Source organism: Manis pentadactyla, chromosome 2, assembly GCF_030020395.1.
Source record: "Manis pentadactyla isolate mManPen7 chromosome 2, mManPen7.hap1, whole genome shotgun sequence".
NCBI lineage: Eukaryota > Metazoa > Chordata > Mammalia > Pholidota > Manidae > Manis > Manis pentadactyla.
In genome coordinates this window covers 52,285,696-52,297,945 of record NC_080020.1, presented here as the reverse complement: position 1 = coordinate 52,297,945, position 12,250 = coordinate 52,285,696, and the positions used below count along the sequence as shown (strand labels likewise).

The window sequence follows — 12,250 nt, the reverse complement described above, 5'->3', positions numbered from 1 at the left end:
TTACATAAAAAGTGGACAATGAAGGCATAAATTGGTGTTTTTCAAAGCCTGTTTCATGACCTTCATTTGTAAGTAGCAAAATAACAAAGGAATAGAGTAGAAGATTTCAGAGGCTATCTTCTGATGATAAGGGTAAGTATTTTATGACTTGAGTTGGTTAAATGTGTACATATACACATCACTAGGGGTGTGTACACTAAGACACCTGAAGAAAATGTAAGGAGCACTGACATAGATAACTATGACAAGATGTGATAAGTATTTTTGTAACTAATTAGCACCAGAAAAGATATGTGTGTGTTGGGTAAGAAGTTTTCACATGTTATTTTTCGTTAAAAAAGTTAAAAGTGCTTCTTTTGCTCACTTTCTGAGAGATTGGGCATCAGCATAAAGGTATTTTGTCTAGGAGCATAATTGTGAAATCTCTCTATTGTGTTGTCCAGTGTGTCAGCTGTTAAAGGTGTACTTTATGGGATAGCTTTAAAAGAAATGCATTAAAAGTGCCAGTAAGTAGATTGAGTATAAGGGGAGCAGTTGCAATAATGCCCAATTAATTGGGCTAAGTTTGTAGGCTCTTTGCTAAGATACAATCTCTTCTGCATGCAAACTTGCATAGAAACCTGAGTGAGTGATCTGTGTGAGAGAAATATACTAATACCTCTACTAATTTTATTTCTTAATAAAAGAAGTTAGAATTTTTTATATTTGCCCTGTGGGTAACTTTTCTCCTTTTGGTTTTCCTTATGAGACTAGATATTTAATTTCCAGAACCCTATGAAACTCCTCCAAAGCCTTTTGTTTTTATGTACAACTCAGTGACAGTCTGCCTTCTCACTCAGCAACAGGGAGTTAGAAGGAAACTGTGACTTACGACAGTCTTCCATCCCAGAGAAGGGCGTTGCTTACACTACAACTGGCACTACTTTGTCCTGCTTTCCTGTGGTAATTTTCTTCTATGCTGTAGGAGCCCATAAGCACTCCTGGCTTTCTTTCAAGAAATGAATCTCCCTAGGGTTGCTGGCTTCCATAAAATGAAGAGGAATAGTGTAAGGCAAAATTGTGAAGCTCCTTTTATTAGGCAGCTTACATAGAAAGGCTCTATTGTCAGATGCTCCTGAGGTAATGACATGTAGCAGTGTGGCCATGAACACTGAATTCTGTCTGGGAATTCTGATGGAGGTTTTCCTGATGAAATTTTATTCACACTTGAAATATTCTACAAGCAATGGTGTTCTCTTGCTTTTTAAAAATACAAAGTATTAAGGATAAATAAATAAAAATTACAAAGAAAGAGAAGAATTAGGGCCATGCTTTACAAAAATATTTCACCAAATTACTTGTAATGGTAGCCACCTCTGGTTCCTCTGGCCCAAAGGAGTCTACCTCTGACTCACAAAAAATTTGAGAAACTGTTGAGCATTTAATGTAAATTTTGCCTTCTGTCTCATTTTGTGAGAAAGGTTTTATTTCAATATTTAAAAAGGAAGTTCAAAATTACTTGATTATTATTTCTTCACCTAAATATTCACGTTTCAGGAAAATGAGCTCTATTTGTCTTAGAGCTTCTCATGAACCCTGTCATTTCCCTTCTGCCTTACCAGCACTGGTACTGGAGATGTGCACTGGGAAGCCTACTTGAAGGATGTCTGTGATATTGATTGGTTGGAATTCTATTTTAGTATCCTAATTTGAAAAAGTTTCATTCCTTTTTTTACTTTTTGGACTTTGTTTTAAAATTGATTTGAAATTAAATGTTAGCGACTGTTGTCAAGGTAATTAGTAATCTTTTTCCCTTTCTTACTTTCTTTTAATTAGAGAAAGAATAAACCAAAGGAACCACCCAAAGTACCCAAGTCAGCACCATTTTTCATTCCAACAATTCCTGGCCTTGTACCCAGATATGCTGCACCTGAACAAAATAATGATCCCCAACAGGTAAAAGCCAAACTGGAGCATTCTAAGTATGTGAGGTATGAATTTTGTGTTGTAATATTGTAGTTTTTTACCAAGACCCAGTTTTTTCTTAAGATACTATTGATATACATTCTTATGAAGGTATCACATGAAAAAACTATATGGTTTCTACAGTTATCCATGCTATCAAGTCCCCCACACACACCCCATTGCAGTCACTGTCCATCAGTATAGTAAGATGCTGCAGAGTCACTTCTTGTCTTCTCTGAGCTACACTGTCTTCCCCATGATCCCCCCCCCATGTGTGCCAATCATAATACCCCTCAATCCCCTTCTCCCTCCCTCCCCATCCACCCTCCCATATTCCTCTCCTTTGTTAACCACTAGTTCCTTCTTGGAGTCTGTGAATCTGCTGCTGTTTTGGTCCTTCAGTTTTGCTTCACTGTTGTACTCCACAAATGAGGGAAATCATTTGGAACATGCCAAGACCCAGATTTATAGATAGAGAGTAAATGAATGATAGCTTTTAATTATAAATATAAACTTTGTTTGTTACACTTGTGTTCTTTGAATAATTTGCATTTTTTTTAAGTCTAAAGTGGTAAATCTTGGAATTTTGGCTCAAAAATCAGATTTCTGCTTGAAACTTGAAGAAGGGCTGGTAAATAATAAATGTAAGTTAAACTATAAAGTATTAAGTATCTTCAGTTTGTTGTATATTATATGAGAATTAATTAAATGAAATATTAATAGACTTTTTAGTAACTGAAAGAAAAGTATAAACTAAAAGTATTAAATTCTAGTTTTAATCTAATTTCAGCTTTTGTGTTATATTTAATGAGTGGCACTGAATTCAGATGATACTGATATGATATAAGGAATATAATAATCTTTTGAACACCTTTTATACTTTATGGATAATTATATTTTTCTAATATTTTTTGCTTTTTTTTTTTTTTATTTACAAAAAGGTTTTCAATACAGTTTGCAGTCCAGTAGGGACTTTTGTCTTAGGTTATTTCAGATATTCCCAAATTATCCCATAAAAAGGCAGTTTTAAAATTTATTAACACATTTAAATTTTGAAAGCTACAGTTGATACCCAATAATGATAAACAAAGCTGTAGGCAATAATAACAAAACCACAGTCACTCTGCTGTTTGACTTACCCTCTTGTTCTCTGATCCAATTGCTTTTGTTTTTATACTATTATCACTCAAACTTACATTGGCAAAAGTAAAAAAATGGTACTGATGGGCCATGGTAGATGACTAAAGAGCAGCAGGGTCACAAAGTGGGAGTAACTTGTTAGGTTTATGTGGGGACTAAGAAGAAAAGCCTTGCTCTTAGTATATACTGAAAGGACAAATATAAAATTCAATGTAATGTCAAATGCCTCATATAAAAATAGTCCTAAGTGCCTAGGATATGTATTTGTAGGGTGCATTTAAAATAAGAGTGCTTATTTCCAGGGAAAATAAGTAGATTTGGGATGGGTAAGAAATAGGTGGGGTCTTTCCCTCTTACTATCGGTTTAAATATATATTGCTTGGGGTATGAAATAAAAACAGTAATTTCCTAAGTGAAGTGGTTGTAAGTAATAACTGGATTTCTTTTGAACTTAACTTCAGATGAAGCTGCTCTTAAGTGTCTGAAAGAATTAGGGCCATCAGGAATTGAAACAGAGCTGCGAAGCTTGTCTCCAGATTGTGGTGGGTCTGTAGAAGTTATGCAGAGCTTCTTAAAAATGATCGGGATGATGTTGGACAGAAAGCAAGATTTTGAGTTAGCCCAGGCATACCTTGCATTGTTTCTAAAGGTAAGTCTAATGTAAAACCACACCCCTAGCTTGCCTTCTTCTAGAGCAGTGCTGTCTGCTACCTGTACCTGCACCGCCCAAGGAGGCAGCCACTTGGCATAGGTAGCCACTGAGCACTTGAGATGTGGCTAATGTGACTGAGAAATGGAGTTTTTTAATTTATGCAAATTTAATTAATTTATATTGAAATACCCACCTTGCTTAGTGACTCCCATATTGGACAGCTGGACAGGTCAGCATTGTAGTCTTTTTATTTTTTCTCAGCACTATTTTGATTCAACCCCCTGATTTTTCTGTGTCATCCATTTGATTCAATATACTAAACTATTAACTTTTTTGAGTAGTTTTATTTTCCTTTTTTTTCTGTGATCATAAAGAAGAAGTCAGGTTTTATGTTTATTTTTTGTTTTTTTCTACAGAAATAAAAATATTTACTTCTGGTTGAAGGAGTTTCAAGCTATTTGACAATTAACATTGATCCTTTTATGACTAATATAATAGCTCATGTTTATTTCAGTAGTATAATATATAGAAGGTGGTAGAAGATGCTGATTCTCAGTGATAGTTGATATGATTCTTTGTTCCATTAATATCTAAAATATTAGTTTAGATATTGTTTTCATTTGATCTAATTTAAAGTTATTTAAAAAGTAGATATTTAGGTGGTAGCATGTAGCATGAGAAAATAGAAGTGCCACAAATTGTTTCTGTATCCTTTCTTAAGTTTAGTTCATGAATATAAATTTATTGAAATCTTTAGACAATAACTCAAAGGGCCCATGTGCCATCTCCTACCTGTGGGCTACAATGAAAGGAGAAACTTAAAAAACCACTAAAGGATTCAGTGTTAGAACTAGGCCCTTGCTTCTGGGTCTGAGTCAGGACTATCCTTAGGTGAAGCGAGTGATAACATCTTTAATTTCACTAAGGGAGTGACATTAGTATAAAGGAATTAATAATAAAGAAGTTTGATGATGCAGGAGAGGGAAATGGGAGATGGTAATAAACAAGTATTTAAGAAAAAAGTATTCAGAATAGTATCTTCAGATGTTCTTTAGTAAAAAAGTTGAATCCAGACTAAACAAAGTTTTAATTTTCTTAAATGTTCAACTATCATATTTCTCTTTTCAGTTACACCTTAAAATGCTCCCTTCAGAGCCAGTTCTTGTAGAAGAAATGACAAAGTTGTCATCACAGGTGGAAGAAAACTGGATGCATTTACAATCCCTCTTCAATCAAAGCATGTGTGTTTTAAATTATATAAAAAGTGCTTTGTTATAAAAATGAAGTGACTAAATAAATCAGACTTTTATATTAAATGGATTAACTCATACCCTGTTTTCCCAGTTTCAGTGTGAAAAGAAAATAAATGCTAGCACTACTGACTACTCAGTCATTCTCCACTTTATATGGTAAATACTTCCTTGAAATAAAATACATGCCTTTTGTTTAAAGACTTAATCTACTCGAATTATTTTTCTGAGTCTCTTCACATCAGTTACATGTATGTGACTCCTTTTGAATTGTCATCACTAACTCCTGTTTTTTGAGTATCTGTAACATATAAGATGTTCTAGGTGCTTTGTATAAAGTATTGCTGAATTAAACTGAACATCAGTGCTTTTATGATATGAAGTAAAAAGGCATGTACGTTCCTTAGAGGCCTTGGGTGAAACATGGATCATTTGACTCTTGGAGCTGAAGGCATGCCAGCCCTTAGTGCAGCCCCTCTTGTAGTGCAGAAGAGGACACTGCTGAGGTCAGCTTGGGATCTCAGCGATAGACCCAGCTTTTCTGCAGTACTGACCTAGTGCTCTCTCCAATGTAGGCTTTCTAAGGAACTTGCTCTTTTCTCAGGAATGTGAGAGGCAATTTCACAAGGCAGGTCAATGTAGGAGACAGGTGAACAGATTCCTAGGATAATTGAGGGAAAATTCAAATTCCACTGAAGATACCCTTTAAAGGTGTTTCTTCTTCACTGATGACATTTTTATTTGGAAGAAATTGCTGACTCTCCTTTTACTGAAAACCATTGTAAAGCCAGAATAACTCTAACAGTTTCTCTTTTCTCATCATTGGTTTCTTTTCATGGTTCAAAACTATGTGAATTAAAAATAAGCCATTCTTAACAGCACTACACTCTACAAACCGTTTTTAGTTTATATACTCAATGTCATTCGCTCTGATGTGATGGTGAGTGTGGGTATGAACTTCACAGTTACAGTGAAGCGTGGGTGTTGTCAATGGTAATGGTGAATGGTCAGGTGTAATGGCCAGGACTAGGGTTAGGTTTACGTGTTCGGTAAGGGAAGGGAAGGATAGGGTTACGGTTATATTTACAATACAGCTCTGATGTGAGGGCGACAGTAACTGAGCTACAGTGCTACAGTGAGGCATGGGTGACATCGATGGTGATGGTAGGGGTCTGGACCAAGAGCCAGGGCTAGGGTTAGGGTTCAGTGTTTGGGAAGGTATACGGGAGGGATAGGGTTTTGGTTAGAGTTAGGGTCTGGCTGTGATGTGAGGGTGTGTGCGAGATTGGATCTGAGGTTTACGATTTGGTTTGGACACTAAAATGACGGTGAGGTGTTCGGTGCAGTGACAAGGGCTAGGGTTAGAGTTAAGGGTTCGGTAATGTGTATGGGCAGGATATCGCTATGTTTACAGTGAGGATCTGGCTCTCACATGAGGTTGAGGGTGCGATTGCATGACAGGTTTACGGTGAGCTCTGGCAGTTGTAGCTGAGTGTGAGAGATCATGTCTAGGGACCTAGGCATGGGAAACGTTTAGTGTTTCGGTAAGATGTATGTGCAGGATAGGGTTATGGTTAAATTTAGAACTCAGCTCTGATGTGAGGGCAACTGCGAGATTGAATGACAGTGTTGCAGTGAGACATGGGTGACGTCGATATTCATGGTAGATGTCTCTTCCAAGTGAAAGTGGTAGGGTTAGGGTTCAGTGCTTGGGAAGGTGTACGGTGGTGATAGGATTTTGGTTAGAGTTAGGGTCCAGCTGTGATGTGAGGGTGAGTGTGAGATTGAGTCTTTGGCGTATGATATGGTGGGGCTGACACTATAATGATGGTGAGTGGTCTGGTGCAATGGCCAGGGCAAAGGTTAGAGTTAAATGTTTGGTAATGTTTACTGGATGGATAGCACTATGGTTACAGTTAGGGTATTGCTCTGATGTGAGGGTGAGTGTGCGGTTGAGCGTCAGCTTTTTGGTGAGCTGTGTGTGATGTCATTGTTGACTGGGTGGTCAGGACCAGAGTCCAGGGCTAGGGTTAGGGTTAGGGGTTCAGTAAGGTGTATGGGCAAGATAGGTTTATGGTTACATTTAGGACTTGGCTCTGATATGAGGGCGACAGCAAGATTGAATGACAATGTTACATTGGGAAATGGGTGATTTCAATACTCATGGTAGGGGTCTGTTCCAAGTGAAAGGGCTAGGGTTAAGGTTCTGTGTTTGGGAATGTGTACACAGGTGACAGGATTTCCGTTAGAGTTAGAGTCTAGCTGTGATGTGAAGGTTAGTGCGAGATTGGATCTCAGGTTTACAATTTAGTGGGGCTGACCCTCCAAAAATGGTGTGGGGTCCAATACAATGGCCAGTGATAGTGGTAGGGTGAAGTGTTCCATAATTCGTACTGGCAGGATAGCGTTAAGTTTACAGTGAGGATCTGGCTCTGATGTGAGAGTGAGGGTGAGATTCAGCAACAGGTTTACACTGAGGTGTGGGTGATGTCGATGTTAACTGTGAGGGTCTGTTCCAGGGGCCAGTGCAAGGGTAAATTTCAGAGGTTCATTAAGGTGTATGGGCAGTCTTGGGTTATGGTTACATTTAGAGCTTGGCTGTGATATGAGGGCAACACTGAGATTGAATTGCATTGTTGAGACACGGGTGATTTCGGTATTTAGGTTATGGGTCTGTTCCAGCAATCAGGGATAGGGTTAGGGTTTGCTGTTTCAGAATGTGTGCATGGGTGATAGGTTTAGAGTTCGATTTCAGATAGGTCTTTGATGTGAGGGTGAGTGCAAGTTTGGGTCTCAGGTTTACAATTTTATGGGGCTGCACCTAAAAGAATTCTTAGGGTTCTGGTGCAGTGTCCAAGGCTATGGTTACTGGGAAGTGTTTGGTAATGCGTATGGGCAGGATAGTGCTACTTTTACAGTGAGGATCTGGCTCTAATGTGAGGGTGAAGGCAAGACTGTTTTTCAGGTTTATGATTTTGTGGGTCTGATCATAAATATTCTGATGGGTCCATTGAAGAGTCCAGGGCTAGGATTAGGGTTAAGGGTTCGGTAATGCATATGGGCAGGATAGTGCTATGGTTACAGTGAGGTTCTGGCTCTGATGTGAGGGTGAGGGTGAGATTGAGTGACAGGTGTATGGTGAGCTGTGGGTGATGTCGATGTTGACCATGAGGACTCAGGTCCAGGGACCAGGGCTAAGAATAAGGTTATGGGTTCGGTAAACTGTACAGGCAGGTTAGGTTGATGGTTACATATAGTGTTCGGATCTGATCGGAGGGCGACAGTGAGATTGAATGACATTGTTACAGTGAGATACACTGACATCTATATTCATGTGAGGTGTCTGTTCCAAGCATCAGGGCTAGGGTTAGGGTTCGGTGTTTGGGAATGTGTATGTGGGTGATAGTGTTTCCGTTCGTGTTAGGGTCTGGCTTTGATGTAAGGATGATTGCGAGATTGCGACTCAGGTTGACGATTTTGTGGGGCTGAACCTAAAATGATTCTGAGGTGACTGGTGAAGGATCCAGGGCTAGGGCTAGGGTTAAGTGGGTGTTTGGTAATGTGTACGGGCAGGATAGCGCTATGGTTACAGTGAAGATCTGGCTCTGATGTGAGGGTGAGGGTGAGATTGAGCAATAGGTTTACGGTGAGTTGTGGGTGATGTCGATGTTTTGAAGGAGGCTCAGATCCAGGGGCAAGGGATAGGATTAGGGTTCTGTGTTCGGTAGAGATTTTGAGAGGGATAGGGCAATCATTACCTTTAGGACTTGGCTCTGATGTGAGGGTGACACTGAGATTGATTGACAGTGTTACAGTTATACATGGGTGATGTCAATATTCATGGTAGGGTTCTGCTCCAAGAGTCAAGGCTAGGGTTAGGGTTCAGTGTTTGGGAAGGTGTATGTTGGTGGCAGGGTTTCGGTTCATGTTAGGGTCCAGCTGTTATGTGAGGGTGAGTGTGAGATTGGGTCTCTGGTTTACGATTTTGTGGGGCTGACCCTTAAAGCATTCTGATGGGTCCCGTGCACAGTCCAAGGCTAGGGTTAGGGATAAATATTCGGTAATGGGTATGTGCAGGATTGCCTTATTTCCACAGTGAGGTTCTGACTCTGATATGAGGGTGAGGTCGAGGTTGAGTGACAGGTGTACGTTGAACGGTGGGGGTTTGTCGTTGTTGACCCTGAGGTGTCAGGTTCAGGGGCCAGAGCTAGGGATAGGGTTAAGTGTTCGGTAAGGTGTACAGGCAGAATAGGGTTATGTTTACATTTAGGACACGGTTCTGATGTGAGGGTGACACTGAGATTGAATGACAGTGTTACAGTGAGACGCGTGTGACATTGAAATTCAAGAGAGGGGTCTGTTCCAAGACTCAGGGCTAGATTTTGGGTTTGGTGTTTGCGAAGGTGTACATGGGTGATAAGTTTTCGGTTTGAAATAGAGTCCACTGTTATGTGTGGGCAAGGGAGAGATTGATTCTAATGTTTACGATTTAGCGGTGCTGACCCTTAAATGATTCTGAGGGTTCTGGTGCAGGGTCCAGGGGTATGGCTAGGGTTAAGTGTTCTGTAATGCTTACTGTCGGGGTAGTGCTACAGTTACAGTGAAGATATTGCTCTGATACGAGGGTGAGGGAGAGATTGAGTGAAAGTTTTTTGGTGAGCTCTGCAGGGTGTCAATGTTGACCATGAGGGATCAGATCCATGGGCCAGGGCTAGGCTTAGCATTAGGGGTTCCTTATGGTGTATGTGCAGGATAGGGATATGGATCCATTTAGGACTCAGCTGTATATGAGCATGATGGCGAGATTGAATGACAGTATTACAGTGAGACACAGGTGACGTCAATATTCATGGTAGTGGTCTGTTCCAAGAGTCAGGTCTAGGGTTAGGTTTTGGTGTCTGGAAACGTGTACGTGGGTGATAGGGAGGGTTCAGTTCAAGTTAGGGTTCAGCTGTGATGCGATGGTGAGTGTGAGTCTGGATCTCAGGTTTATGATTTGGTGGTTCTGACACTAAAATGATGGTGAGGTGTTGGGTACAGTGACAAGGGCTAGGGTTAGAGTTAAGTGTTTGGAAATGTATATGGGCAGGATAGCGCTACATTTGCAGTGAGGATCTGGATCTGACAGGAGGTTGAGTGTGAGACTGCACGACAGGTTTACGGTGTGCTGTGGGATTTGTTGTAGTTGACCATGAGGGGTAAGGTCCAGGTGCCTGGGCTTGTGAATCATTTAGGTTTTCAGTAAGGTGTACATGCAGGATAGGGTTATAGTTAAATTTAGGACTAAGCTCTGAAGTGAGGGCAACAGCAAGACTGAATGACAGTGTTACAGTGAGACATGGGTGACGTCAATATTTATGGTAGTGGTCTATTCCAAGTGATAGGTCTAGGGTTAGGGTTCAGTGTTTGGGAAGGTGTACGGGGGTATTAGGGTTTCAGTTAGAGTTAGTGTCTAGCTCTGATGTGAGGGTGACTGTGACATTGGGTCTTAGGTTTATGTTATGGTCAGGCTGATACTAAAATGATGGTGAGGTGTCTGGTGCAATGGCCAGGACAAAGGTTAGGATTAAATGTTTGGTAACGGGTACTAGATAGATAGCGCTCTGGTTACAGTTAGGGTCTTGCTCTGATGTGAGCGTGAGGTCACGGTTGAGCAACAGCTTTTTGGTGAGCTGTGGGTGATGTCGATGTTCATTGTGGGTGGGCTGGACTAGGAGCCGGGGCTAGGGTTAGGGTTAGGGGTTCAGTAAGGTGTATGGGCACGATAGGTTTATGGTTACATTTTAGTCTCGACTGTGATAAGAGGGCAACAGTGAGATTCAATGAAAATATTACAGTGGGTCATGGGTGATTTCGATATTAATGGTAGGGTTCTGTTCCAAGTGAAAGGGCTAGGTTTAGGTTTCGGTGTTTGGGAATGTGTTCATGGTTGATAGGATTTCCATTAGATTTGGTTCCACCTGTGATGTGAGGGATAGTGCGAGACTGGATCTCAGCTTTACGATTTCATGAGTCTGATCCCAAAAATATGGTGTGGGGTCCAGTGCAATGGCCAGGGATAGCTTTAGGGTAAAGTGTTCGGTAATTGGTACTGGCAGGATAGTGCTATGTTTACAGTGAGTATCTGGCTCTGATGTGAGGGTGAGGGCGAGACTGAGAGACAGGTTTACACTGAGGTGTGTGTGATGTTGATGTTGACTGTGAGAGTCTGATCCAGGGGCCAGTGCAAGGGTAAAGATTAGTGGTTCATTAAGGTGTATGGGCAGGATAGGGTTATGGTTACATTTAGGGCTTGGCTGTGATGTGAGGGCAACACTGAGATTGAACTGCATTGTTGAGACACGGGTGGTTTCAGTACTCAGGTTAGGAGTCTGTTACAACATTCAGGGGTAGGATTAGGGTTTGCTGTTTCAGAATGTGTACATGGGTGATAGGTTCTCAGTTCGATTTAGGATATGACTTTGATGTGAGGTTGAGTGCGAGTTTGGGTCTCAGGTTTACGATTTTATGGGGCTGAACCTGAAAGAATTCTCAGGGGTCTGGTCCAGAGTCTAATGCTATGGTTAGTGTGCAGTGTTCAGTAATGCGTACGGGCAGGATAATGCTACTGTTACAGTTAATATCTGGCTCTAATATGAGGGTGAAGGCCAGTCTGTTTTTCAGGTTTAGGATTTTGTTTGTCTGACCATAAAATAATTCTGATGGGTCCATTGCAGAGTCCAGGGCTAGGATTAGGGTTTAGGATTTGGTAATGCATACCTGCAGGATAGTGCTATGGTTACAGTGAGGATCTGGCTCTGATGTGAGGGTGAGGGTGAGATTGAGTGACATATGTATGGTGAGCTATGGGCGATGTCGATGTTGACTGTGAGGCCTCAGGTCCTGGGACCAGGGATAAGATTAAGGTTATGGATTCGGCAAACTGTACAGGCAGTTTACGATGATGGTTATATTTAGGATTCGGATCTGATGTGAGGGCACCAGCGAAATTGAATGACATTGTTACAGTGAGATACACTGACATCTATATTTATTTGAGGGGTCTGTTCCAAGCATCAGGGCTAGAGTTAGGGTTCGGTTTTTGGGAGTGTGTATGTGGGTGATAGTGTTTCCGTTCAAGTTAGGGTCTGGCTTTGATGTAAGGTTGAGTGCGAGATTGCATCTCAGGTTTACGATTTTGTGGGGCTGAACCTAAAAAGATTCTGAGGTGACTGGTGAAGGATCTAGGGCTAGGGTTAGGGTTAAGTGTTTGGTAATGTGTACG

The 12,250-nt window shown here is 40.8% G+C and overlaps 1 protein-coding gene across 2 annotated transcripts in view; it reads left to right on the top strand.

The window, feature by feature from the left end:
• Positions 1-5,119, top strand: part of WDR36 (WD repeat domain 36) — a 39,640-nt gene extending 34,521 nt beyond the window's left edge. For both annotated transcript variants that reach the window (XM_036886914.2, XM_036886915.2), the window contains 4 exons: positions 1,816-1,935; positions 2,507-2,588; positions 3,546-3,733; positions 4,865-5,119. In XM_036886914.2, coding sequence (XP_036742809.2) covers positions 1,816-1,935; positions 2,507-2,588; positions 3,546-3,733; positions 4,865-5,014 — 540 coding nt within the window. In that variant the 3' untranslated portion in view covers positions 5,015-5,119. The remainder of the gene's footprint in view (positions 1-1,815; positions 1,936-2,506; positions 2,589-3,545; positions 3,734-4,864) is intronic.
• The last annotated feature ends 7,131 nt before the right edge of the window (positions 5,120-12,250 follow it).